Source organism: Exophiala aquamarina, assembly GCF_000709125.1.
Source record: "Exophiala aquamarina CBS 119918 chromosome Unknown aczIA-supercont1.6, whole genome shotgun sequence".
In the NCBI taxonomy this organism is placed as follows: Eukaryota; Fungi; Ascomycota; class Eurotiomycetes; order Chaetothyriales; family Herpotrichiellaceae; genus Exophiala; species Exophiala aquamarina.
Window position 1 is genome coordinate 306,880 of NW_013550582.1, and position 27,450 is coordinate 334,329.

A 27,450-nucleotide genomic window follows, 5' to 3' on the forward strand; every position below is an offset into this window, starting at 1 on the left:
GCATCTTATCCACTGCCATATGGCTCAAGTCCACCCTCACATGCATCCGAAGACCACGACCTATTACAGGCCTTATCCGACCCCGTCGCAAAGGCCCATAGTCTTGCCGATTCCACCTCGGTAGAGCTGCACGGCCCCCCCCCCTCGACTCAGAGCCCTCCCTCTTCGTCTGTCCACATGGATTTCAAGATTGACTTTGGTGACACTGCTGGCGTGCAAACACGTGGGAAGAAAGCGGCCAAGAAGGCCGCCAAAGCCGCCCAGCAAGCCAAATGGATGGAATCGGACAATGAAGGCGACGGCAATGCAGTCGGTGATGGTGGTGACGGTGGCGCAGGTGGCAATGGAGGGGGAGACAATGGTTCGGGGGCTGGAGGTGATGGTGATGGCGATAATAATGGAGGAGGCGATGAGGACGACTGGGCATATGGTGGCGGTAAGAAGAACAAGAAGAAGACCGCTAAACAGAAACAGGAGGAGGAAGAGCAGAAACGAAAGGAGGAGGAGGAAGCTGCTGCCGCCAATGCCGCAAACAATCTGAGTTGGGCAGATGAAGCCAATGACGCCGCCGTGAACGACGACTGGACCACTGGTTTCGCTACTAAGAAGGACAAAAAGAAGAAGGGAAAGAAGGTAAGCTGAGCTGTGCCTCGATCAGGTGCTTGACTAACCGTCATATCCAGGGCGTCGACGAGGCCCCTGCAGAAACCCCGGCGTCAACCGCATTCCAGGACATCAGCTTGGACGATACTGCTCCTAAGCTAGACTTCAGTTTTGGCGGTGTTGACAGCAAAAAAGATACGGGTGGGTTTGGGGCATGGGGCAAGACTTGGGATTTTGGTTCGCTTGAAAATGGCACTACTGACAAAACAGATTCCAAGAAAGACTCCAGGACAACCGATTTCGGCGACAACAATCCCTGGTCCGCTGGCAGCAAATCAAAGAAAAAAACATCGGCTTATGGGACCGGCTTTGACTTTGATGAGTTCAACGCCGAGGAACCGACTCTCAATTTCGACGGCGACATGGGCCAGTCGAAACCTGCCGATGATGCATGGGGATTCACAACCACGGGCAAGAAGGACAAGAAAAAGAAGGATGAGCCTGTCTCACTGGTGCCCGAGCCCAAGGAGGAAACCTCCTGGGGGGCGTGGGGGACTAAGAGCAAGAAGAAGTCCAGTTTCTATGGAGACGATCCAGAGATCCCACCACCACCTCCTCCAGCCGCGCCGGAGCCCGTCAGTGCCATTGATAACACTTTCGATTGGGGCTTTGGTGGTGGCAAAAAGGGTAAAAAGGGGAAGAAGGACCTTATCAGTGAAGTTCAAGATACGGATGATCTTCTGGCTGTACCAGAACCCCCAGCAGTTGTGGAGACCAAAGCTGATGGCAGTGATGACTGGATGTCCGCTGCTTGGGGCAAGAAAACCACAAAGAAAGGAAAGAAAGGAGGCATTGAGGATCTTTCCGCTTCAATTGATCTGGGGAATGCCATGGATACCAAAGCAACCACAAATGATGCCCCGGCAGAAGACGACACTTGGGGTGCTTTCACTACGGCGAAGGGCAAGAAAGACAAGAAGGCCAAGAAGGGATCATTTCTTGATGACTCCGTTCAAGAGGCCCCGCCGGCTCCTGAACCGCCAGCCGTTGCGAATGACATATGGGGCACCTTCGACAAGAAAGACAAGAAGGGCAAGAAGGGCAAATTTGCAAGCCCTGAGCCTTCTATACCTGATCCGGTTTTCGAGGCGGAGGCGGAGTTCGAGCCTATACAAGAAGAACCCAAGGAACTCGGTATGAGCTACAGCGACTGGATGGCACTCTCAGCCAAAGACAGGAAAAAGAAGGAGAAGGAGTATATCAAAAAGGGGATTCCAATTCCTACAGAGCCTGAACCTGAACCCGAACCCGAGATTCTCGAGGAGCGACAAGAGAAGCCCATGAGTTATGCTGACTGGATTTCCCTGTCGACCAAAGAACGACGAAAGAAGGAGAAGGAGTACAATGAAAAGGGTATACCCATTCCCACTGAAGCTGAGCTCGTTGAAGAGGAACCAGAAGAACAAGCCATGAGCTACGCTGATTGGATCGCCCTGTCCAGTAAAGAGCGCCGGAAGAAGGAGAAAGAATATACAGAAAAGGGCATACCAATTCCAACTGAAGCTGAAGTTGTAGAAGAACAGCCGCTGGAACAGGCTATGAGCTACGATGACTGGATGCTCTTATCAACCAAGGAACGAAGAAAAAAAGAAAAGGAGTATCTCGAAAAGGGTATACCCATCCCGACTGAGCCTGCGTTTATCGAGGAGGAACCGACGGAGCAAGGAATGAGTTACGCTGACTGGATCTGCCTGTCGTCAAAGGAACGAAAAAGGAAAGAGAAGGAATATGCAGAAAAGGGAATACTAATCCCTCAGCCTGAGCCGGAACCCGTACCGGATATTCCTGAAGAAGCACCTGAACCGAAGGGCATGAGTTATGCCGACTGGATGAATCTGTCACTCCGTGAGAGAAAGAAAACGGAAAAGGAATATAAAGCCAAGGGGATCCCGATCCCTACGGAGCCTGAGCCTGAACCCGAACCACTAGCTGAAGAGCCTCAAGCAGAAGGGATGAGTTACTCTGAATGGATGGCATTGACACCAAGAGAGAGAAAGAAGAAAGAGAAGGAGTACAACTTTCTCGGTATAGCTATACCCACCGAGCCAGTACCAGAGCCCGAGCCAGTGGTAGAAGAGCCTGGCCCTCAAGGGATGCCATACTCTGAGTGGATAGCATTAGCACCAAAAGAAAGAAGGAAGAAGGAAAAGGAATACAACCTCCTTGGCATACCGATACCCTTTGAACCTGAGCCCGAACCTGAGCCCGCCCTTGAAGAGCCCGAACAAGAAGGCATGAGCTACTCCGATTGGATAGCTCTGACACCGAAGGAGAGAAAGAGGAAGGAAAAGGAGTACAACCTTCTTGGTATAGCGATACCTACCGAACCAGTACCAGAGCCAGAGCCCTGGATAGAGGAGCCTAAGAATGAGGGCATGAGCTATACTGAATGGATGGCCTTGACTCCGAAGGAGAGAAAGAAAAAGGAAAAGGAGTACCTTGCAAATAACATCCCTATTCCCACGGAACCTCCTTCTGAGCCTGAACCTCCCGCGGAGGAGCCAAAAGAGAAGGCTATTAGTTGGGAAGAGTGGAATCTCCTTTCACTAAGAGACAGAAAAAGGCTGGAAAAGGATTATAAACTCAAGGGAATACCAATTCCTACCGAACCCGAATTCGAGGCTCCACCTGAACCCGAGGTTGTTGAAAAGTCTAAGCAGGAAGGTATGACATACGCAGAATGGATGGCTCTTACACCAAAGGACAGGAAAAAGAAAGAGAAGGAATATATCAAGAGTGGAATCCCTGTTCCCACCGAGCCCGAAGTCGTCCTAGAGCCAGAACCAGAAACCAAAGAGGATACGTGGGGCTCTTGGGGAGTCTCCACAAAGAACAAGAAAGACTCCAAGAAGAAAGAGTCGAGTTTCCTTGACTTTGGAAATGAACCATCAACGTCGGTCAACGAGCCTGAGGAGCAAGTAGGCGACAGTTGGTCCGCCTGGGGTTCCAAAAAGACTACCAAGAAGAAAGGCTTCCTGAACCCAATCGACGAGCCATCATCTCTGATGGACACGGCACCAGCTGCCAAAGACTTGGATCTTTGGGGAGGAATCGGGACTTCTTCGAAAGACAAGAAAAAGAGCAAGGGTTTCCTGGGCATGGATGAGCCAATGGGAGGCACAGACAATTTCGCAGAGGCGAAGGATAACGACGGCTGGGGAAGCAGCTGGGGTGCTGCGACCTCCAAAGACAAGAAATCGGGTTCGCAGAAGAAGGGCTTCTTGAGTTTTGACGACCCAGACCCTGTACCCGAGCCGATGGCAGAAGTGGAGGGGAAAGCCGACGAAGGATGGAGTCCTTGGGGAGCTACCGCCTCGGATAAGAAGAAGAAAGACTCTAAACTCAAGGGCGCTGGTACAATCGCTGAATCCAAAGCTTCTAAGAAAGATGAACCACAGGAGGATACCTGGGGCTCTTTTGGAACTAAGGACAAAAAGGGACTGTCGAAATCAAAGACGAAGACTGAACCACCCCCGCCTGTCCCCACACCACCTGCCCAAGGCCTTACACCAGAACCAGATCCAATGGACTTTGGAGACAATGATTTTGGTGGCGACACATGGGCACCATTGACTGCCACCAAGAGTAAGGCTTCCAGCAAGAGGAGCGAGATTTCCAAGACTGCGACTGGGAAGGACAAGCTCAAGAAAGGGACATTTTCTAGTTCTTTCAATGACTTTGATGAAGATCCACCTGTTGTGGAAGAAGCCATACCTGCGAAGACAGGGAAGAGCCTGTGGGGCTTTGGAGCTGCAGCTACCGCAGCGACCGTGACAACCGTCAAGCTGACCAAGAAAGAGAGAGAGGCCAAGGCGAAGAAGGAAGCAGAGGAACAAGCTCAGAGGGAAGAAGAGGAGCGGGTTGCACGCGAGGCTGAGGAGGCGGAAGCCGCCCGACTGGCTGAAGAAGAAGCTGCAAAGAAATCCAAGAAGTCTAGCGGCAAATTGACAAAGGTTGGTAGCAAGGGGAAAACAACCACAAAAGAACCGGCCGAGCCCGACCTCCTTGACATGCTTGAAGAGCCCACCCCTGCGTCGAAAGCCGGGAAAAGTTCCAAGCTCATCAAGTCGACTCCAGGCAAGGAGGAAGACAAGAAGGCCGACGACTACTTTGGATTCTGGGGAAGCGGGTCTGGCAAGAAGACAGCTGGCAAGAAGGAGATAGACTCCAAAAGGGAAATTGCCAAACAGGGGTGGGCCAATCAAGACGACACGCTAGCAGAGCTCAACGACGACTTTGACCTTGGACTTGACCTTGACAAGCCGACTACCTCTTCCAAGACTGCAAAGGTCATGACCACTGGGAAGTCCAAACTTGGAGGTTCTGTGGCCGACCGCATCAAAGCATTGGAAGTCGGTAAAGAAGCAACCGGAAAGAAGTCGAAGGCAGGGAGTCCACTGACTAAGGACTATCCTCCACCAGAGGGCGCGCTATCGCCCAAAGAGGAAAGGAGCCAAGCGGACAAGGCATCAGCCTCCAAGACAAAGCCAACCTCATCAAAGGAGTCCAAGCTGACCAGGAAGAGTGGCAACGCGTCTCCCATCACAGAGGAACGAAAGTCAAAAGACACTGTGCCTGGCAGTTTCCCCGGCGCGTTTGGCGACGACTTCGACGAAACCGAACCTTCTATGCCTCCATCTCCAGAGAAGACTAAGTCGAGGGCGAAAGTGTCAGAGAAGAAAGCCATCAAGTCCAAAACTACGACCCCCAAAGTCTCAGCAACAAGGGATCTGAATATCTTGGACGACGAAGCTGAAGGCCACAAGCTTCCCACTCCACCACCAGAGGACAAAAAATCCGCCAAGAAGGAGAGGCCGAGAGTTGAACGATCCGCAACGGCATCTTGGGGGTTTTGGGGCGCTGCCCCTCCTCCTAAGAAGTCGTCCAAGGCGAAGTCGAAGGACGACGAGGACACTTCGACACCTTCCAAGAAGGAAAAGTCACCTCCTCCAATGCTTCGATCCAAGTCAACCAAGACGCCAAAGGAAAAGGAAAGCGACGACAAGAAAGATTCCGAGAAGTTGTCCAAGTCTTCCAGCTCGGATCAGGAGGGAAAGCCAAAAGCTGCTGAACGACCCAAGGCTGCTCGAGGCACAAGTTTCTCAAATTTCATGTTTGGTGGACCCCCTCCTTCCGCCATGCGGTCCTCAGCGACGAAGCGACCAGGTAGTGCAGCAAGCTCGCGCCCATCGTCGCGGCGCCAGTCACAAGATGGTCTAGTATCACCTCCGCCAGAGGACGAAAGCCCAATGAATTCCAAGGCCGCGAAGCTCATGGGCATGAAGACTGGGAAGATGGAGCGTAGAACATCAGTCAAGTCTAAGGGCAAAGGTCGGTCCCCCACTCCCGGATCTTTTGCGAAAGTGCAAGGTATTGACTCCGCTCTAGGTCCACCTGATCCGTATCCAATTGACGACGACGACATGGTGATGATCCACACACATGAGGATGCACCTGCTGAGAATGGGACTGGTGCCAAGGTCAAGTCCAAGACTAAGGCTTCCATACCTAAGAAAGAGGTAGGTGAAAAGTCCTCCTCTATGCTTCCTGGACATATTGTCCGCCCGTCGTGGTCGCCAGATTTCAAGAAAGAGCAGCATGCTGACGGGAGGGTTTCGTTCACACAGATTAAGTCGCAAATCAGAAATTTTTCCAATGACCATGATGTCGTCATGGTTGAACATGGTGATCCGCTCGTCACTAGCGGTCCTGACGATCTTGCCTTTGTGGATCATCCTCCACATCTCAAGAGAAGCAACACAGCGCCCAGGAAGTCGACTGGCTTTTTTGGGAGTCTCTTTGGTGGTGCAAAAGCCATCGATCCTGAACCAAGGCCGCGGAGCATGACCTTAACGGATGCCGAAGATCAAGGTCTCCCTATACGCTCCAAAGATCGATCCAGGAGACGATCTCGAGCAGTGGATGGTGACGGTTTTACCACAGACGCGCCTGCTGAGACTGACGCTGATGTTGAAGCACGACGTATCGCGAGAAGAGCGAAGCGGGAGGCACGCGACCAACAGGAGGAGGCAGGACGAGCAGAACGGGAGCAAAAACGGCGGGAGAGGCGAGAACGAGAGAAGGCCGATCTTGAAGCGCATCAACGGAAAGCACGTGAACGAGCTCGAAAGGAGCAAGAAGCAGAAGACCAGCGACGCGAAGAGAAGCGAGCTCGTCGGGCTGCTAAGGAAGCTCGTATCCGACGAGAAGAGCTCGAGATGAGTCAAGAGGCCGACAGAAAGCGTGAAGAACGAAGACGTCTTCGTGCTCAACTCGAAGCAGAGGACGGGGCCAATCATGAGATGTCGAAGGAGGAACGTCGACGCGTGTACGAGGAGGAGGAAGATGAGCGCAAAAGGCGAAGGGAGTACAAGTCAAGAGACAAAGACCGAGCACGTTCTAGTCGACATCGCCCCAGTGCTCTAGCTGAGGAATACCACGAGAGTCGAAGTGGTGGCGGCAAAGGAACTCCACCGCCAGCCAATAAGACCAGCTCTTGGGTCCATTCACAAGCAGATGAACCACCCGAGTTACCACCAGTCGCAGAGACAATCTTGGACCCCAGCGGTGAGAAGCCTCGTCCCGCCGATGATGACTATGACCATAAACGGAGAAGTCGAAGGCGCGACAAACACGGTGGAATGACCGATGCCGAGGCCGAAGAATATCGGGCAAGGAGAAAAAGCTCCAGGCGTGCTGAAGGCAAAAGCCACAGTGGTGGCAGTGACGAGCGCGATCGAGATCCAGACCGAAGAGAGCGGCGAAGACACCGTGATAGAGACCCGGCTGATGAGCGAGGTTCTGGTGGTGGCTACGGCTACGACGAAGCCCCGGTCAAGACATTCGATGGAAGACCGACGCTGGGGAGGAATGACAGCAAACGAAGGAGTTTCCTCGGCGGGTTCTTCTGATGACCTTGATCCCTCGACTTCTGGGAGATGTCGGGCTCGATCAGGAGTCATCGGCGGCCTTCTCACCAGCCCAGCCCAGCCCGGCCCAGCCCAACCGCAATCAGACTTTGCCACTCAATTCGCGATAAGCAGATGAACATAACCTGGCTGGAACAGGTGTGCAACTATCTATCGCATTATCATTTTCTGCTTATTTATATAATCTATACCCTTGTTTGATTGATTGGCATTTCAGCGATAGCGAGAGCAGGGGAGCAATTTAGCTTGCTCTTCGGAAATGGGGAATATATCGAATTCCCTCAATCTGGCAGATCCTGTTCTATGGTAGGGAGAGAAAGGAAGAAATTGAAGTGGGCAAGATTTTCGAAGTTACTTCCAAGGGTACAGCCGAGCGTACCACCAGCACTACAATATATTTCGGTATAATCTGGTCATCATGTGTGTGGGTGCTTGTCAGCGTCTATTCGAAGTTTGAAGTTATGTTCGATGCAGAGAAGAGATATACCCACTTTGTGTTGTTGGTGTTGATGATGATGATGATGATGATGATGATTAGCCTCTGGGATCTACCTGGCAGTACTTGCCTCTCAATATCTATCAATATCAACCATCATTCCCACAGACGCGGGCGGGAGCCCTATCGTAGCATTTGAAAGAGGGAGTGATAGCGGTGGTGGATAAGTCGTCGCGAAGGAAAGGGGAAGGGGAAGGGAAGAGATTGTTTTGGCCTGGTGTTGACGTAAATAAAGATGCACTGGACAGTTCATGGTCATACAGTATCGTGAAGAGCTCTCAGAGGATGGATGGATGGATAGATGAAGCATTTCGAATTTGGTTTTCGGCCAATTTGAAGCACGAATTACAATTTCAAGTTACCGGCGCCTCCGTTGGCGGCGACGTCGGTGTCCCTGCCGCCCGAGGCACTCTTCTTCCTCCTCGTCTTCTTGCCCGCCAGATCTTGCAATTCTCCTTTCTTGTCGATGACCTTGACGTTGCCCTTTCGCAGCTGGGTCAGGATGTCTTCCTTCTCGGCGTCCTTGGGTTTCCGTCCCGGCCGTTCGACGCGGTTCTTCTGCAGGTGGGCGGCGTCGGTAGTACCCTGCATCTGGTTTGCTTTCTTGATCCGTTCCTTCTCCCGCCTCCTTCGCCGGAGCTTCTCTTCGCGGGTCATCTCGTCTCTCGCGGCGCTCGAGCCGCCTTTTCGAACGACAATGTCGTTGTCGTCGCCGCCGGCCCCTTTGCGCTTCTGGTCCTCGCCCGGGCGGTAAATTTCCTGGGGTGCGAGCATGCTGTCCTCTCCGCCCGCTCCGACGGGCCGGGCGTCTTCCATGGAGATGGTCGGCTTGTCTTCGACGGTCTTGATCTCTGCCTGTGCGCGTCGAGGCTTGAAGTTCAAATTGCTCAGCAGGTCGAGCTGGGACGAGACTTCTTTCCAGATCCTGCTGATTTCTTGCTGAGCCTTCTTGGTCGCCGCGGACCGTTGGTCCACGTAGCCCGGGTCCGTGGATTTTAGATGTTCTTGTTCGTAGATTTCACCCAGCCCCGCTGTGGGCTTGTTGTCGTCCAGCTCCACTCGTCCACGACGCGTCGTGCTCGCGTCGCCGAGTGCATCCGGATGACGGCGGATCACTTCGTCGAATTCTCGTGCGAGAATCCGGCGCTTGATTAGCTGCTCAATCTCCTCGGTCGTCTCGGCTGTGTCCACAAGGACCGGCTTGCCTACGCGCTCGAACTCAAGGTCCTCTTCCAGTAGGGAGTTGACTGGGCGGTCGGCGCCACGGGCTTCGCCGGAGACGGTCCAGTCCTTTTTGGCGATGTTCGCGGCCTCGAGGCGACGGATCTCGGCCGCGATTTGAAGTCGCTGTTTTTCATGGGTGGACAAATTCTTCATCGAGGGCTTGTCCAGATCTGACCCAGATAAGTCGTCATCGGAAGCTTCATCCTCTGATCCGAGCAGATCTCGACGCACATCTGCCATGGCTCGAGAAATGTCGTTTTCAGCGTCCGAGTCGGTTTGATTGGCGATTCGTGGCTTTGGCTGTGTTTTGGGTAGAGCCCGCATCCGGTTGGATCTGGATGGTTTCTTGGGAGGAGGGGCGAAAAAGTCCGCATAGCGAATGTCATTTGTGTTGTCGATTCCAGCCAGTCCTTGATCAAGGTCGTCATCAGGGTCAAGGATTTCTTCGTCACTGCCAATGGCACTCAAATCGGCGTCCCCGAATGTTGGGCCGTCGTCGGAGGAGTCAGCTTCTTCCTCGTGTTTTCCCTTGCCTTTAGTTCCCTCGTGATCTTTTGGCTTGTAGAAGGCCATGGTCAAAGGGTCAGCATCCCAATCGACTTCATCCTCATCACTTGGGTTGTCATCGTCGCCTCGAGCGTCTTGTTGTTCAAGAAATTGAGTTTGTTTGTTGAAGTCGTCGATGGAGAAGAATCCATCGTTGAGGTTATTTGGATCTTGAAGATAGGTTCCTGGATTGGCGTCCTTGGCTTTAGAGGACGAGTCCTGATGGTCGCTGTCTTCAGTGTCTTGTCCAGTATCGTTGTCGTCAATGCCAATGCCATCGCCATCATCATCATCATCATATTCTTCTTCTTCTTCTTCTTCTTCTTCTTCTTCTTCTTCTTCTTCTTCTTCTTCTTCTTCTTCTTCTTCTTCTTCTTCTTCTTCTTCTTCAATCTCTTTCTCGTCCTCCCACTCATCGAGAGCTTCTTCATCAAGGCCGTCCTCCTCCTCCTTCTCCTCCTGCTCATCGGTGGGGCGATTCTCTGTTGCAATAGCATTGACAATGGGCTCGTCCTGGGCAGCCTGGGCAACGATGTTCTTGGCGACTTCATCGGAAGCAGCATCTAGAATCCTCCTTGCCTGCTCCCAGATTTGTCTGATGGCTAGCCCATCGGTGTAAATTTGACGCAATTGCAGGGGCAGAGGGGTGTCCTCATGACCGGTGTCCCCTCGTTTTCTTTTTCTCCTATTCTCATCCCTTCTCAATGTCTGCGCACCGGCAATGTCGAAAGCTAAGGGGTCAAGTAGTGTCTTGATAGTAGACAAGGTCTGATGGTGTAAATTAAACGTGGGCTGCAAGAAATGATGACAGTCTGAGGACAGGCTTGACAGCAGCGAGCTGGGAAGGGCCATGGTGGTGGCCTCGACGAGGGACATGGAGAATCTCAAGACTGAGGAGGCCCGCAGATACAGTGAAAGGTAAAGCCTGCCCGCAGCCTGATAGGAAAAATCTGGCAATGCCTAATTTGGCGAGTTCGAGTTTGTCTGCGGGCGCACACAAAGGATGTTGCATGTGTCTGCTCGGAGAATAATTTTTTCTCTTGTTTTCGAGATGGAGCAAAGCGACTAGGGCAGGGTGACCAACCGGATACAACGGGTGCCTTACCCTGCACCTAGTTACTGACGGAATACGGGAGGGGGCCCTGCTCTCAGGTACTTGTCAGACTCCTCGGTACCAACTGGCCCAAGGTATACGCGGTATTACTCCGTCCTCCGTACCTCCTAGGTGAGCACAGATAGACTGACCCCCCATAAGGCCCTGATTATTGGGCAGGGGAGCGCCAAGCAAGCCTACTCTGACGATCAGGGCTCTCCGATTTTAGGCTAATCTATGCTGGCACCAGCTTGGTCTTCGAGTGGGTCTGAGAGCCCGAGGCCCCTCATATTTGGGCCCTGGCAGTCATGTAACTGGCATGCTCCCTAGGTGGAACAACGCCTGATGGCTCTTTCTGGAAATACTCGTGTAGCGGAGGGGAGGGGAGAGTCGAGCTGGCCACACAAGATGTTTACTCGTAATCTACCTTGGTACGGAGTATTATCATCCAGTCAGCTCCGGGTTCTCGTGTTGGAGGTCCCAACAAACATGTGCATAATCATGGTCTGTATTCATTCGGGGACGAGTCTGTGGACGTTGCTCCGTTCTCTGGACTAGTCTAATGGTAAAGTATCAGAAATTCAAGAATACCTCGCAATCGGCCGGTGGGAGGTGGCATCTGTCATGTCGCAAGATGCAAGTCAATTCAAACTCAAAGGGCCATCTGCATGCTTTGCTGCTGTTGAGCCCTGCGTGCGGACAGTCTAGGCTCGATCGAGTTACAGCAGCTGTTATCCTAAGCCTGGACATGCAGTGGGGGGTGGCACCTAAACGCGACCAGGGCTTAACTGCCGTTCGGGGAGCCACAGGGTAGCCACTGGGGCGTCACTGGCCCTTTTTCACAGACCACAGCCTGTAGGCCCTAGGTAGACATAGCTGAGAGGTCTGGCTACGACCGCTGGGGAAGATTGGCGTTGTTGGATTGCCACTACCACCACCGTCGCCAGCCAGTGAGACGTTGGAAGACTCTTCAATCGCCCCTCCTCGTATCGAACGACCCGCCTTCCCAGTCCGTTCTGGCTTCAACTCTCTAATTACTAGTCTTGAGTTTTCTGGTCCTACGAGTAAGTCTCTAGTCGTTAGGAGAGGCCTCTACGAGTGCAGTCTCTCAGATCACAAGGATTCAACTCCCAAGAGATACCACTCCGAGGAACGCAAGACACTGGCTGGGAAGACCAGAATCTCTTCGCCTCTCACCTCTCACCTGTTAGTTCTCACTTCTTACCTGTTACCTCTTGCATTCTTGTCATCGACTGTGGTACGGAGCACTGTTCTGATCAGCACAAGCTCCGCAGTACTCGGTGCTGTCCCATCGTCCTGCACGTTTGCAGAAAAGCTCCCACTTGGACGCCAGTCTCACTCCCACTTCCAAGCCCACTCTCAATCCCATTCCCAATCCTACCTGTGCCCACACAGGGCTCCTGCGCCTGCCTGTGACATACTCAAATAGCCAGTCCCAGTCCCGGTTCCTATGAAGTTTACGACCACTGTCAATCTCGCTGCTATCATTCCTTCCTGATCTTCCCAACCTATCGCCTCCACCAAATGAAGTTCGGCGATACTCTCTACCAGAGATCAGTACCTAAGTGGGCTGCGTATAACTTCAAATACAATGAATTAAAACACCTGATAAAGACAAGGACCTCCGCCGGCTTTGCCGTGCCTCTGGACATCCCTGCTCAGGGCAAAAGCCGTTGGCAAGAGCTGGACAATCAATTGCTGAGGCTGTTACAGGGAGAGTACGACAACGTTACTCTGTTCCTTCGGAGCAAGCAGGGCGAAATTGACCGTCGAGTCGCCCACCTTGAGAAGCAGGTCAAGATCGCTGAACATGCCGTTGATGAGAACCACCTCGACCGCCCAATTCTGCAAGCCAGAAAATACCAGCGCTTGGTCAAGGACGCCGAAGACATCAGTGATGACATCCAGAACCTCGCCCGTTTCGCCGCCGTGCAGAAGACGGCTTTCCGTAAACTCCTCAAGAAGTATCGCAAATGGACTGGCTCCACCGATCTCCAGACTAGGGTCGACGTTGAGGTCTTTTCCTCCGAGAAACTACGGACCGACTACTCGGATTATCAGGCACAGATCACCGAACTCTCAACCATTCTGACCGACGAATTGGCCGCTCCGATGCTGACCGGCAAATCCACGAATCCCTCGTCGGAACGAAACCGTCTCTCCACTCAATCACTTAAGAAGTCCATTGTCGGTCAGATTAACGAGGCTGCTTTACGTACTCCTCTAGCTTTTGATGCTGCCGTTTTGACCATCCCGTATGGAGAGGCCGCCGGCAGTGCCATCTACTGGATCCATCCCGATAACCTTGACGAGGCTCGTACGCTGTTGCTGAAATACATGCGTGATGCATCCACTGCTCCTCCTCGTGCCAATTCTTCACTATCAATTGCTTCTCAAAGGCGGCCATCTGCCCTGTCTACGTCTGCCGATGATTTGACCCACGCCATCTTCTTTGATAATGCCCAAAGATTTGTCAAGGACTCCAGCCAGTCGCGACCAACTCGCATTGCTCTAAGTGCCCATTGGAGTCAAGAGCCAGAAGCTGCCGTCACCCTGGCTGGTCTGTCTCCCAGTTCAGCTGGCTCGACCATCTTGACCATCAAAACAAAGGACTTATCTTCTGCTCTGCAACGCGAGTCAAGCCCTCCTAAGCAGTCATATGAAGTCTCAGCAATCCGCAACTACTTGACCGAGCATCGCGACGTCAAGCCCCTGGCCGAGATTTCTTCCGTTCGTTCTCGCTATTTTGGCATCACCAATTCAGCTGACGTTGCCAATTGGGCCACTCTTGATTCGTCCCTGACCGTCACCCCCGTAGACATCGCTCACCTGGAGGATCCCACCCATCACCCAAACACCGGTGACGCTTTCCCCTACGCCGTTTTGCACATTCGTTGGGAGTTCGCACGTACCCCTGCCGTGGTCCGAACATTCGACAGCTCTCACCTGGCTGAACGCATCTATGACTTTACTCTAGAGAACATGGCAATCCACACCGTCCAAAGGCACCTTCCAGAGCCCTCTTGGCACTGTCTTCTTGACAAAGATATCAGGAAAGTCCCAATAGCTCCTGGCAAGAACAGATCTCGACTTTCGAGTCGGGCCAACCCTAGCCAAACCGACATGTCTGGCATCTCATCAGGTCCATCCTCTACCGATGGTATTGCTGCCAGTAGTATCTTCTCAGCCCCCCAACGACGGCTCTCGTCTGTGACATCAGACGATCACATCACTAGCAGTGAGATCTCCGACCCATTCCAGCCGACCACCTCACCCGCCATTGGCCGGAAAAAGAAGCGCGCTCGTCTCTTGCTCCCCAAACCTGATCCACCGTCACAACGGTACTGGAATGAGTTCGACGATGGTGATTCCGATGTCAACCCCGACGATCGGTATGCTATATATGTTGATCCAGACGCTCCTCTCTTCCCTGGTACCGAGACCGTCTCAAAGACGTTTGCGGCCATGTATGCCAGCCTTAGTAAGGGCACGAGCCGAGCCGCTTCGTGGTTCCCGCTCGGCGTCAAGTTGTGGGACAATCAATCATCTCCCGAACGGGCACCACTGCTTGGAGACCAAATGTTCGGCAATGACGATGCCAATGGCGATGGCGACTCGTCTGGTTCGGACACCGATGAATTTCTCATTCCACGGCCCCATAAGCCCAAATCGTCTTGGAGGACAGCTTCTCACGGATCCGGCTCAAGGTCGATGTATCGTCCATATCAAGTGCTTACCCCACGACAAAAGGCTCTTGAACGAACCCTTTGCCTTTTTTACGGCTTTTTGATTGCCGTTTCTGGTATTCTACTAGCCATGTCCGCCGTTCTATTGGGGACAGGCCGTAGAAAGGCTGTGGTCGAAGTCGATGCCGGTGTTGTTGCTGGCGTGATAGCTGCTGAGGCCTGTGCTGTTGGCGCTATTGTCTTGATAATGTTGAGAAAACAAAGACTCAGCATATTGCACTGGGGCATTGTTGGCGCCTCTGTTGCAACTATTGTCATCGTTGGAGTATCTCTCTTAGCGTTGATGTTTGCTGAAATCCACAACGCCGCTGAGCGGAAGAGCTCAGCGCCTGGACATTAGTCAGCTCGCTGACTAACGACAATGGTAGACAAAAGTAGCCCAATTTTGAATGTCGGGCCTGGGCTCTTTTTGGGCATTGGGGAGGGAATTTGATTCCCCACATCTTGATCTTATCTGGTTCGTGTGAGCATACAGGCTCAACTGAAGTATTATTTTTCAAGTATTTGTTATGATTGCGATGTACAGAAATTATGTCGGTTTTGATGGTTACTGCAGGAACGTTGGGCAGCGTGAGTGAGGATGATCAAGATGGAATCATGAACAGCATCATGTTTATGAGGAGCATGGAGTTAAGCCACGGATATCATAGGTTTCTATGTGGCGGCGATACCCCAGGCTCGAATATTTACTACCCCTGAGAATTAGAGATTGAGGGCATCGGGGCTTGTGGAAATGAGGCATTAGGGCGAGGAAATTGGCTGTGCTGGACTGATGCTACATCGGCCTAGTCGAGCTATAGTAGTACTATAGTGTAAAGTCCATGCCTCCGTTCGCATGACTGTAATGCTTAATGCGACAATAAGTCATTCAACCAACATTGAACCACCCTCGGATTACTGGCTATTGATTTCAGGAGCCACCTGTTACATCGCTCTCGGTAGGTATATCATCATGCCATGATGGCCAAACATTTCTAATGAACTATTCTACAGTCTGCGAAATGTCCCCTCCGTATGAGAGGATATAACAATACACTCAGGGATCCACCGGCCACACCGGGCACCTCGGCCACCCCTACATCCGTTCTTCCCATGAGGACCCCTTGGATCTTCACTGCAAAGGATGCTGAAACGGCCCGCTCAGCAGCGTATCATACTTGATCCTCACGGCCTCGCTGTCCGCCCACGCCGCCCTGACGCGCTCGTCTCGGTTTCGACAGTCCTCAGGCCCTGTCGTGACGACTCGCTGTTGACCTTGTGAGCGCGCGCCTTTGACCAGCGCGGCCGTACGCGGCTGTCGCTTCTGTGCGTACTCTTCGAATGTTGCGGTGAGTGCGGCGGCGCCGAGCTTCGATAGTCCCCTCGCATACTCGGCCGAGTCGCTCGCGTCCAGGTACGGCAGGGCATGTGACAGGATGAAGCAGTCTTCCCTGGTTGGTGAGAAGAGTTTTGTCAGGACATGCGAGGACATGCATGGTGGAGGACGAGGAGACAAGAAGCAGAAGGAGAGATCAGAGTTAACTTACAGCGCCTGATTCGCACCCTGTCCCAAGTGCGGACTTGTCGGATGCGCTGCGTCGCCCACAAGCACACACCGCTGTGAATACCACTGCTCGGGTGCCATCTCTTCGCGGTCGTAGATGCCGAACTTGATGATCCTGGTCGCGCCGCGGATCAGCTGCGCCGGGACCTCGTCAGTCCACGAGTTCACGTGTTCAACGAGTGTGCGCTTGCGCTCCTCGATCTCTGCTGCAGAGCAGAGTCCCCACGCTGCCTCTTGGCCAGACCCCTCTGGTAGCGTGACCGCCCAGGATGTAATGGTGGAGGATACCGGGTAGGATATCACGTGCACTCCTGAGCCGTACCAGTTGCGCAGCGCCGGGAGGGATTGCAGGGCGGGCGGAGTGGGTGAGAGTCCGGCTGTCTGTTTCGTAGGAAGAGGGTGGATGTTAGTCATGCATGCATGGGACTTGGTGGGTGAGTGAGACAGCACGAAGGGGCATTCGGTGTCTCGTGGATTTCCTCACCTGCGTCAGACCTGTGAATTCCGGCAGGCCTTCCTGCAGCGCTCTCTTCGCCAACAGAACACTCCTCGACGCCGCTTTGATTCCATCACATCCGATCAAAAACGAACCCGTGACCGACTCCCTCCCCCTGAAATGCGCTGTGACTGACTCCTCCGTCTCGTCGATGCCCTCTAACTCCCACCCTTCCCTGACATCCACACCAAGATCTTGCACCATCCCCTTCAGCTTCAAGTTGAGCTCCGTGCGCTTGACGCCCAACCCCGGCGTGCCGTACTTCTGCTCGAACGTCGTCGGGATATCCGACATGCCGAGCACCTCGCCACTGGACGTCGTGTCGATCAGCGCCTCTAGGTCGATCGAGTCCCGCCGGATGTCGTCGAGGATCCCGACGAGACCGAGCACCTTCAGGCCGTTCGGCATCAGCATCAGGGACGCCCCTGCATCGCCCAGCTTCGACACTTTCTCAAACACGATCGGCACGTAGCCCTTGCGCTTGAGGAAGTGTGCTAGCACTGGGCCTGCTACGCCGCAGCCGATGATGAGGACCTTGATTTTGGGCATTTTGATGATGATGATGATGATTCTTCTTTTGGTCGTCTTGTGTATTTCTGTCCGCAAGCACTGGGGAGATTTGAAGTTCGCCCTATGCTTCTAGTCGTGAATGGGATGGATGGGGAGGGTTAGAATGGCCGCCGACTTTGATGTACACACATATATATCCTCGACTGAATGAACGGCTAAAAATCCGAGCCGCGGAATACTGGAGGAGTCTCTATGTCGCAAGCCACAAGACCCAGAAAGCTGCTTTTCACCCAGAGCTCTCAAACCGGAGATGGGTGAGTCAGACTGTCAGGGTAGTCATTTCCACCAATAGTTCTTCGTGCTCCAAGCCCCCCTTTAGTCAGTCAGCATGCAAAACCGGCAGCGTCCCTTTCGGTGTCTGTGCCACCAAATCGGATATGGGATACGAGGGCTGGATGTTCTTCATGGTGCATGTCCAGCGTCATTGTGCACCAAATATTTTACCGGATAAGGCCATATGGTTGGCATTGGACTTGCAGTCGTACGACTTACTATCTGGGGATCGAAGTCGGTATTATTTTGGTTTAGTATATGACGTCACACTAAATTGTGTTTGTGGGGTCAGCCTTGGCACCACTATCAGTTGGGTACGGATCCCCTTAGCCCAACGAGATGTCGTGTTGATAACGCTGAAGGCTGAGGCCAGCCAAGATGGTGACATGGTCATCGCATGAGCTTGATCTATCCTTCAGCCCTCATCAATAATAGTGCTACGGGCCATGACCATCATGGTGATCAATGCCATGTGTGCGCTTCCATCACGGAATACACCAACCAGTTCTCTGCAAACTGACACGGAGGACATCCTCGCGTTTTCCCTGAACCGCTGTCCGTCAAACCCGTGCCTGAGGCAGAGGGTAGCCACCCAAATCCTCGAAGAATTCTCTCGCCTGGTCCAACGCCAGCTTCACATATTCGCCCATGTAAGATGCTACCGCGGCGTTGCGCGGTCCTTCAACTTCTCGGGTCGTTCCACCTGCGACCTATTGTACGAATGAAATCAGTTAGTGGTAGTCTTCAGAACGAGGTCAATTCTTGCCACTCTAGCTCCCAAGCTAGCGGGAAGGAGATTCGGCTCTTCATCTACCGGACTATCTACGTAAATGAACCAGGAAAGAGCTGGGCTTACCAAGAAACACATCCCTGAAGCCTGTTCAGCACCAAGGGCCAAACTCGTGCCAACAACCACATCCGCCACGTTCTCCGGCGTATTCAACGGCAGTCCCCGCCGCCGATATTTTCCCGAGTACGCCTCGGTGATGAACGTCGGCGTGATGAATGGCGCAACCCCATTGACCTGAATGCCGAACCGACGCGCCGCCGCTTGTGATGCCCGCAGTAGCCCGATCACGCCGTGCTTCGATGCGCAGTAGCTCACCACTGACGTGCCGCCGAAGAAGCCTGAGGTCGAAGATATCAGCACGATGCTGCCTCGTGTTTGCTGTGCTCGTAGGGAGGCCGTTTGCTTCGAGGTTTGTGCCGTGGATGGAGCTGTATCGTGGTGGCTAAGATATTGCAGCGGGTTAGACTGCATGTGGAACATTGAGAGGCGGAGGGCTTGGTAATGTACCGGTTAGTGGATATCCATCAAAGGAAAGGAAAGCAGAGACTCCACGCCCTCCCCTTTTCCCAATCGCTGAAACCAACATTAACAACCTAATTTCAAAACGACCTACGTACTATTCATCGTCCCTTTCAAATTGATATCAAGCACTCTGGTAACCCCAGCATCCTCCCTCAGATCACCGGTGGCCTCATCGACCTCGAAATCGAAGAATGGCTTCGTCTCCATAACGCCCGCGTTCGCAACGACGATATCTACTGTCCCGAATCTGGAGATCGCGGTCTTGAACAGTCCAACCATTGATGACCAGTCGGTGATGTCCACTGGCACGAAAATTGCACGAGCGGGGTGCTTGAGAGAGTCGATGACCTTCTTTGCAGACGAGGACGTCGAGGGAAGGTCAGCGATCACGATGCTCGCGTTGAGCCTCGCGTAGGCTTGCACCATCGCCGCCCCAATGCCGTTCGACCCACCTGTTATCAGGGCGGTTTTGCCTGTTAAGTCGAGGGGAATCGGGGTCGCCATCCTTTCTTTCTACTTAGAGGTGTGATGGAGTGAGTAGAATTTAGATGGCCTAGTGCCTTTTATATCCGCAGGTAGTGCAACAACTATGCTGGTCAGCAAAGTGCAACTATTCCTATCTAGAACAAAAAGAAGGAATGACACTCTTAGAATCCTGCCCATTGATGCCAAAGCAGCGCTCATTTGTAAAAAGTAATCGAGGTATTCAAAATAGGACATCATGGCAGAAATGGCCGAACTAAAGGCTGTTATACGGAGTTGCGCAGAAAGGACCTTGCCAGCCTTGCCATCTCCGAAGCCCTTCGGAGATATTCTCAGTCACCGAGAATATGGAGGCCCTATGACTTGCCATTGGTGGAATGGTGACTCATTTGTTTTCAAGTCATCTTTCTGGGTCCCCCTGTCGGATAAAGGAGTGGTTGCATTCCTGTTTTCTTTTGAACTTCCTGGCCTCTAAAAGAGCAGCAAGAACTCACCATACAAAACTCCTAGGGAGAGTGAGGTGGAGCATGAAGAGGTGTCAGGGTGATAATCGGCGAAGGGGTACCGAGGTCTGACGGAATAAAAGGGGCTGCATATCCATGTCTGCCCCAAATACTCCCTACGAGCGCTTAGGTGTGTCCATCAATGATCACGCCCCTCATGTGGAATTAATCGAACGGAAATGAACCGCGTCGATATTAAACCCTGTCTTATTGGCGACTGACTGACTGCACTACTCGTGCAGTATCAACACAATGCCTACACGGCACAATTACGGGATTACCCTGCCAAATGGCAGCACGATAGTCCACAGGCGTGGCGCCAACATCAAAACTCCATTCAGCGACATCCCGGTGATAATGCACGAGCTGTCACCCGGTCAGCAGCCAAAGGTGCAAAATTCCGATCACGACCAGTCCGCAAGTAGGTCGTACGCCGGCCAATTTGGCCTCATTGAGTTCACGACGGAATACCGGCTGCCGCGTCATGTACATATCGCACCGCCGGATTCTACGGACCCAAAGAACCAAGTCTTCACGGCGGAGCGCATACTCGTGCTCTCAGGCGTGGCTCTGGTTGAACTCAACGGTGAGATATATGTGATACCGCCAAAGACCCTGGTGACGATTGCGCCGGGCGTGCCACACACTTGGACCGCATGTCCAGCTGGAGTGAGGGTTTCTGCGCCTTCTGGCCTTCCGCCATCTGCTCAGCGGGGAGGGCAGAGCAACGAGGAGTATCCAGACTCTGGGCCTGAGGCTGTGTCATCTACGGGCCAATTTTTGATGGTGTACGAGTATGAGGAACCGACGGGATTCTTCCCCACCAAGCAGAATGAAACGCTCTGCAGTGTCGAGGAATATCAACGCTGTGATGATCTCGAATCGATCAGGATACCGAAACTGAGCGCCACGGAGGTTGAACTGAACTGCACGTTCGTGTGGGAGAGGGAGACGTGGAAGGAAGAAGAATATGAATGATGGGACTGAGACAGTTCAATGATCGGAGCGCGAGCCCCGAAGTGATTACTGCTCATGCTTGCCCTATCATCCCCGGTTTAGTCTGTTGATACAACAATTAATCCAACTCACGATCATAATTTGAGGGCATAAAAGGTTATTCTTTGTGCAGTATCTGCTGAAATATGTCATTGTCTCCTGAAACTTCTTGCCACAGATCTGGAAACTACTGCACATCTGCTTTCGTAGGCAGCCAGCTTTGATTCGGAATTGGTCCAAATGCGAAGCTGCTGCCAATCACTTGTCCTCAACATGAGTTGTTGCGTCACAGCCCTTGCTCTCCTCGTCCACCATTCTGGACTCTGCCAGATCCCGAGACTTGTCAACAACGTCGTGGCGCACGTTTTATTCCTCGGTAGGCTATGCGTGCTTCCACATGGTCCAGAGAGGGCGCTGGAACAAGTTATCCATACTTTCGATGGAGCGACCTTTAAGCTCGGGCAGGCAGAAGTAGATGAACACAACACCGGCATATGTCAGCACTGAGTAGAGCAGAAACACTCCTCAGCCCATGCCGGAGATCATGTTAGGCGTTCCACGAGTGATGCCGTAGTCGACAATCCAGTTGTCGAAGAAGCAGAATGACATGCGAACAGCTCGCGGGGCCATCCGTTAGCGGATGGCATTTAGTAGCTGTCAGGGCTGTGGTTTCAACTTGCGATACGAGTGGGGAAGATTTCCACTGCGACAATAGAATGAGCGACGCTGTGTCCAAATGACCATCCAAAGGCATAGACGTAGATCCATATCACTCCGAAGATACCACCTGTTGGAACACCGGAGATGGTCTGGGTATTCGTGCTGGCAAAGCGCAGATACAGAGCTAAGTAGAGCATGGCAGTAGCCTGTAAAGTGGCGCCGATGAGTAGAGGAAGGCGTCGACCAACCCTATCGACAAGGAACGCAACATTGAAGATGGTGGTGACAAATTTGACCACTCCTTATACACCTGTAGTAAGCAGGCTAGAGGAGCCACCCTTGACACCGATGAGCTGGAATATCTCGAGAGTATAATACTTCAAGGCTCATTAGTAATGCTATTTCACGCCCGTGCGAAGAAACTTGCGTTCAGAGAGTCTGTGCCTGTGAATTTGTGGAACAAGAAGAGCATTACCGCGAGGAAAAAGTGTCGAGGATGACACCCGATGAGAAAGATGTCTTTGAGCACAACCCAGTAGCTATGGAATTGATAGCATTCTTATTCGTAGCGGACCTGTACCATGATCTCCTGGTATTCTGTTTGGACGTGTGGGTGGTCGGCTGGGAGGCCTCTGAGTTGAACTATTTTTGCCAGACCCTGCTCAGATTTGCCATGGTTGACTAATTGCACCTGTCAGGCACCCATGAGATGCAGTCTGTGTGCAGATGACTTGCTCAGATACCGGGGGTCCTCTAGCACGGATGGAACCATCAGACACATGAGCGCGTCGGGGATCAGTTGAATTCCGAGGATCGTTCGCCATTGTGTGTCATCGGTCTTAATGTCTGGCCTGGACCAGAGACTGAAGGATCATCAAATTATAAGTGGCTGTCATGGAGCCACGAATCAATTTCGGAGAGTTTTCTGCAAGGAATTGAGGAGCAGGCATTGATGTTGCACCCACTCCCAAGCCTCCAAAGAAACGGCCAGCGATCAGGACGTCGTAGTTTGCAATCATTTGCATGACTGCACCGATCAAAAAGACGATGCCCCAGAGGAAGACGGACCACTCCCTGCCGAGGAAATCAGCTGTAGGTGCAGCACAGAGAGCACCTGCAGAGCCACCAGCTGCGAGCATGGCCGCAATAGTACCCTAAGTAATTCCAGTTGGGAGGGACCAATGTTTGAGACGGGGCCATCTTGCCCTTCTGCTGTCATAATCCTCCTGGGACAGCTCGGACAAGCCAAACGCATGCTTAAAAGAAGGCAGCGTCAAAACGCCACCGATGTTGCCGCTATCGAATCCATAAAAGCATCCCACCCAAGCGACAGAAATGAGAATGAACAGAAGCCGTAGATTGAAGATCTCCCTTGGACCATGCTTGGCTTGCTGGCTGAACCAGATACTTGTGCCTCCCGCCATCGTGTCAACTGTGAGTGATTTACTTCAAGACAAACCTCAGTGATATTTATCTGTAGAAAATAGCTTTCTCATGAACAAAGATCTTGGGGGAGAATGCGTTTCGAGAGACGGCGACCAGCGGGATTTAAGGTGGAGACTGTGCGAGGAGTAACTCTTGTCGGACCCTCCATATGTTAAGCTTCATACCTCCGCAAACTCAGTACCCGGGTCAAAAGCGTGTTCAATCACTCTGGGGTCGTGGCCTCGTGTCGAGCGGCATGGCGAGGTTCGGATGGGAAGCCGATCATAGAATGGTGGGATTGGTGGTACGCGAATCGTATCGGCCAGAGTCCGCACATTCGGCCAGCTCACCCGTGCAATGGCCAACTCTATTCGAACGTAGGAGATCAACCCAGGTGATTAACCACACTGAAGGTATTGGAAGGGTGCTTAACGCCTTAGTACACCATGTACGTCAAAGTCCTTAGAAAAGCACGCAAGCATGGCAACCAGAATAGGGACTTAAACTAACGGCCCAACTAACTAGTAACTACGCAACCTTGAGATTGATAACTTCTCCCCTGCAGCGGGAAGAACTCATCCTTCCAACAACAACGCAGCAATGTCACGCCTCCAATCTATGCATTCTTGCAAATGGCGATATATTGTGTGCCTGTTTCGGTGGCAGTCAAGAGGGCAAACCGGACATTAACATCTATATGTCTCGTCTCGCAAAGGGTTCATCGAAACGGACTGAAGCTATGAAGATGTCCCATGACAACACGAGAAGTGAGCAAATCCGGTGATTTTTCAGACTCCATCAGGTGAGCTCTGGCTTCTCTATACTTATCAGATTTCTGGAAATCAGGATTCTGCCATCGTCAAAAGGCGAGTTTCTAGGGACGCAGGATCTCTTGGGACGCCCCTGTAATTCTCTTTGGTGAACCCGGAACGTTCATCTACCAGCCTGTGGTGGCTCTCGAAAATGGCACATGGGTTATTCCAACTTTTGAATGCCGTACTGAGCCAAATACAAGATGGGCTGGCAATGATGATACCTCTTGTATCCGAACTTCGAGCGATCAGGTAGAGACCTTGGTGGAAACCGAGATGCCAGCTACGGATCTGTTCATATGCAGATCGGACAATTAAGAGACAAGACCTATCTGGCAGCTTTTCGAAGCAGATAGGCGGACAACGTTTACCTGTCACGCTCCTCTGATGGACTGGGTTGGTCGGAACGGAACCGACCCCGTCGTGCTTACCTAACACAAACGCTGGCATTTGTTTTGGTTTTCTTCCTTCGGGTCGCGTTCTGATTGTTTACAATCATTCATCGAAAGAGAATGCTGTCGGCAGGCGCGAAGGACTATATGATGATATCGGTGAAGAAGGTGACAAGTGCAAGAACCAGACCAGCTAACATGCTGGGAAAGAAGCATTCTGGGGTGCGCCGAGGTTACCGATATGTCTCGGATGGAGTGATGATAACGGCCAGGTGGACAAGCCAAGTCCTTGAAGACGGTGATGGCTATTGTATGACTAACAACAGCGAGCATAAACTGAACAGAGAACTATCTTACCCGAGCATGGTAACAGACAGTGACGGCTTCATTCACTTGGCATATACACACTGGAGGCAGAGGATGAAATATATCCAGCTGACCCCGGCGGACTTTTCGAGATCGCAGCGCTCCCTCCGGCTACCAGGAAACGAGAAGCATTCAAGTTAATATGTACTAATCACTTTTGATGCAGAATAAATACAGCTTTCTTAGGGCTATCTGATATTGTTTACCTAGTAAAATCTGTCAATGTTACAACAACAGTTCAAGTTCTCTTCATAATTTTTGTACCTACTTTCTATGATGTTGAAGAAGACAAATCGTGTTCTATTGTGTTGATACCATGTAAAATGAATTGTCTTTCATAGGGTGGTCTCTATGAACCTTACATTTCGATCTTATACTAAGCAGGACCTCATTAAAAGAATTGGACGATAGAGGCTCTTAGCACGCTCTGTCACCAACGCAGCCCTAAATTCACCCAGACACAAAAGAGTCCAAATCTATCATTGGCAAGAGGATGACTAAGCTTTCTCAATAATTGTGTCAATGCTTGTCGATGCCATTGATTTGTTCTATAGGCTTAACAGTCCCAATGTTGGTAGAGAATTCTCCACTTCCACCAAATGCTTCATCACATCCACGATCCAGGTTTGCATTTCCTTACCAGCAGGCTTGTATGGCTTTCGCGGATAAAATACTCGGGGGTCATTTACTCCAGCGAGCGGACCGGCGAAATGGCCAGCTCCAAACTTAATCGCGGCAATTCCTTCTTTACAAGCCTTTTCTGCCTGAGCCACAAGACCTTGTAGCTTGATTGCTTCCTGTACCTTCCCTTCCTGCCAAAGATTGTAGAGTCGGCACACAGACTTTGGGAAGACATTTCCGATTCCGGTGACACAACCGTGGCCGCCGCCACTTAAACATGGCACTAACCAATCTGATTGGCCAGCAAAAACGCCAAATTGAGCATGCGTGTATTCTTGAGTCAGGCGGGTTACCTTGCCGGCATTCCCACAAGTCAGCTTCACACCAACAATATTGGGGTGTTTGGCAAGTTCAGAGAGGACATCTGAGTTCAGGTCGATGCCATTGCACACAGCAGGGAACTGGTATCGGAGGTCAGTCATTGTAGGAAAGTTGTCATGAATGGAGAAACCGGCTCACGTTATATATTACAACTGGTATCGGGCTCTGCTCGGCTACATCGCGATAGAAGCTGAGAATGACATCTTTTGTGACGGCCTTCGCCCAATAACTGGGAGGTAGCAGAAGCGCAAAATCCGCCCCGGCTTCCCTTGCTTCTTCTGCAAGTCGAACAGATTCAATGGTTGATTGCCCACTGATGCCAGCTACCAGCGGATAGTTTGCGAAACCTAAATCAAGAGCTGCTTTCCGGGCTATTCGCAATAAATCTTGACGTTCAGTGGGAGATAGCAGGACTGCCTCCGCAGTCGATCCTGCTAGCACGAGAGCATCCACTCCTCCAGATATTAGGTAAGAGAAGTACTTGTATGAGGAGTCTAGATCAACTTCTTGGCGGTCAGTGGCTTGATAGACTGAGACGACAGGGCAATAGACGCCCTTGGGAAGTGGCCGCGGCTTCACAGCAATAGTTGAAGTCATACTTGGCTGATTGAAGATGAGAGAGCAAGCTAGTCAATTGATTCCTGCTTCGTTGAGTGAGGACGGTGGTTGTCAAATCCAATTAGTCTCCGTAAGAAACTTCAGTCAGGATACATACCAGTAAACTAGTCAAGCCTTCTTGCTGTGACGGGGCGGTCATTTCAAGCATGTTGTCTGGCTTCCTACGGAAATTCCGACGGGCTGGCGCGGCATTTGAGCCACTAGGATTAACTCTGGCTGCCGGGTTTGCATCCGGTTCCTAATAGACTTGTCGGAGGATCTCCGGCTGCAGCCTTTTCGGTCACGCGGCGAAGAGCATACCTCCAGTGTCAGTATACACTGCCATCCTTGGTCTATTCCTCATCTTTGGTATTCTAGAACCACTTGTACGTGAACAGAGTCGTGCTACTCTCCAGCGGGGAGTGGTATCCTCATCCAACCTGTGGATTGGTGGAGGTGGTCAGCCAATCAGTGCTCAATAAGCCAGGCGCGCGATAACCAAAACAGGACTAGACAACTCAAGGTAAGCAAGTCAGCCGAGGGATAGTGAAGTGGGAGAACTTTCCGTTCACCTCATCTCAACCACCCCCACTTCAGTAAGAGCAAAAAACACTTTCAAGAAAGGCGATATCCAATCTGCGATCTGTGATCTTCCCAACAGTGTTTGACCCCTAGCGGATAAGATATCACCGCACGTAGGCTATCCAAAGTTGAACCGCCAGCTGGTCCTACCTCCTGGTTGGATCCTTGCTGCATTCCACGCGGTGATTGGCCGGATTGCCAATGACGATACGTATCATGCTTCCTTTGTTCTAAGTTCACTCGTGCTTGGCTTGCAGAGGGATCGATTAACACCAGTGGAAACCCCAAATTATCGCATTCGATATCACGACCCTTAAAATGTCAAAACGAAAGCGTTCTTGGGAGTCTTCCACTATCTCAAGCCAGGGGCAAACAGCAGAGATCGCATTGACTGGCTACGAGGGACACAACTTTAGTGGCAGTTCCATAACCAATCACTGCGTAAACCCTTCGGAAGCTATCCAGAATCTCAGCGGCGAGGAAATTCTTCCTTACGAAGCATCATCCATCGACCAACGGTTACATGAAGCCTCAGCAGCAGGGCCCCCCATCGATGCTTCATGGAAGCCAGATAGTGTTACGCCAGCTGTGCGCAACGACTCTGAAGCCTTTCCAAGCATCACTAGGAAGATCACAGCATGCGACGTCTGCAGGAAGCAGAAAGTAGGGACATCTCTCTAAAAGTTCGAGTATTGAGATGGGCCTTGTGCTAATGAAGGC

General features: G+C 52.0%; 10 protein-coding genes across 10 annotated transcripts; 4 read left to right on the forward strand and 6 right to left on the reverse strand.

Moving 5' to 3' along the window:
* Positions 1–177: 177 nt before the first annotated feature.
* Positions 178–7,574, forward strand: A1O9_07507 (uncharacterized protein; the record flags this gene model as incomplete). Its single annotated transcript, XM_013403063.1, has 2 exons — positions 178–633; positions 684–7,574. 2 exons carry the CDS (start codon positions 178–180, stop codon positions 7,572–7,574), a joined length of 7,347 nt encoding a protein of 2,448 aa, XP_013258517.1.
* An 859-nt stretch (positions 7,575–8,433) lies between these two features.
* Positions 8,434–10,710, reverse strand: A1O9_07508 (uncharacterized protein; the record flags this gene model as incomplete). The annotated part of the gene is made up of 1 exon (XM_013403064.1): positions 8,434–10,710. One exon carries the CDS (start codon positions 10,708–10,710, stop codon positions 8,434–8,436), a length of 2,277 nt encoding a protein of 758 aa, XP_013258518.1.
* A 1,786-nt stretch (positions 10,711–12,496) lies between these two features.
* A1O9_07509 (uncharacterized protein) lies at positions 12,497–15,058 on the forward strand (the record flags this gene model as incomplete). Its single annotated transcript, XM_013403065.1, has 1 exon — positions 12,497–15,058. One exon carries the CDS (start codon positions 12,497–12,499, stop codon positions 15,056–15,058), a length of 2,562 nt encoding a protein of 853 aa, XP_013258519.1.
* A 771-nt stretch (positions 15,059–15,829) lies between these two features.
* On the reverse strand, positions 15,830–17,306 carry A1O9_07510 (uncharacterized protein; the record flags this gene model as incomplete). The annotated part of the gene is made up of 3 exons (XM_013403066.1): positions 15,830–16,148; positions 16,245–16,642; positions 16,746–17,306. The coding sequence occupies 3 exons, from the start codon at positions 17,304–17,306 to the stop codon at positions 15,830–15,832; spliced, it is 1,278 nt and encodes a 425-aa protein (XP_013258520.1).
* Positions 17,307–18,160: 854 nt separating this feature from the next.
* On the reverse strand, positions 18,161–19,416 carry A1O9_07511 (uncharacterized protein; the record flags this gene model as incomplete). The annotated part of the gene is made up of 3 exons (XM_013403067.1): positions 18,161–18,310; positions 18,457–18,818; positions 19,008–19,416. The coding sequence occupies 3 exons, from the start codon at positions 19,414–19,416 to the stop codon at positions 18,161–18,163; spliced, it is 921 nt and encodes a 306-aa protein (XP_013258521.1).
* Positions 19,417–20,150: 734 nt separating this feature from the next.
* On the forward strand, positions 20,151–20,876 carry A1O9_07512 (uncharacterized protein; the record flags this gene model as incomplete). Its single annotated transcript, XM_013403068.1, has 1 exon — positions 20,151–20,876. The coding sequence occupies one exon, from the start codon at positions 20,151–20,153 to the stop codon at positions 20,874–20,876; it is 726 nt and encodes a 241-aa protein (XP_013258522.1).
* Positions 20,877–21,565: 689 nt separating this feature from the next.
* Positions 21,566–21,751, reverse strand: A1O9_07513 (uncharacterized protein; the record flags this gene model as incomplete). The annotated part of the gene is made up of 1 exon (XM_013403069.1): positions 21,566–21,751. The coding sequence occupies one exon, from the start codon at positions 21,749–21,751 to the stop codon at positions 21,566–21,568; it is 186 nt and encodes a 61-aa protein (XP_013258523.1).
* Positions 21,752–22,393: 642 nt separating this feature from the next.
* Positions 22,394–22,978, reverse strand: A1O9_07514 (uncharacterized protein; the record flags this gene model as incomplete). Its single annotated transcript, XM_013403070.1, has 2 exons — positions 22,394–22,708; positions 22,877–22,978. 2 exons carry the CDS (start codon positions 22,976–22,978, stop codon positions 22,394–22,396), a joined length of 417 nt encoding a protein of 138 aa, XP_013258524.1.
* Positions 22,979–25,097: 2,119 nt separating this feature from the next.
* A1O9_07515 (uncharacterized protein) lies at positions 25,098–26,148 on the reverse strand (the record flags this gene model as incomplete). The annotated part of the gene is made up of 2 exons (XM_013403071.1): positions 25,098–25,631; positions 25,690–26,148. 2 exons carry the CDS (start codon positions 26,146–26,148, stop codon positions 25,098–25,100), a joined length of 993 nt encoding a protein of 330 aa, XP_013258525.1.
* Positions 26,149–27,048: 900 nt separating this feature from the next.
* Positions 27,049–27,411, forward strand: A1O9_07516 (uncharacterized protein; the record flags this gene model as incomplete). The annotated part of the gene is made up of 1 exon (XM_013403072.1): positions 27,049–27,411. One exon carries the CDS (start codon positions 27,049–27,051, stop codon positions 27,409–27,411), a length of 363 nt encoding a protein of 120 aa, XP_013258526.1.
* Between the last annotated feature and the right edge of the window lie 39 nt (positions 27,412–27,450).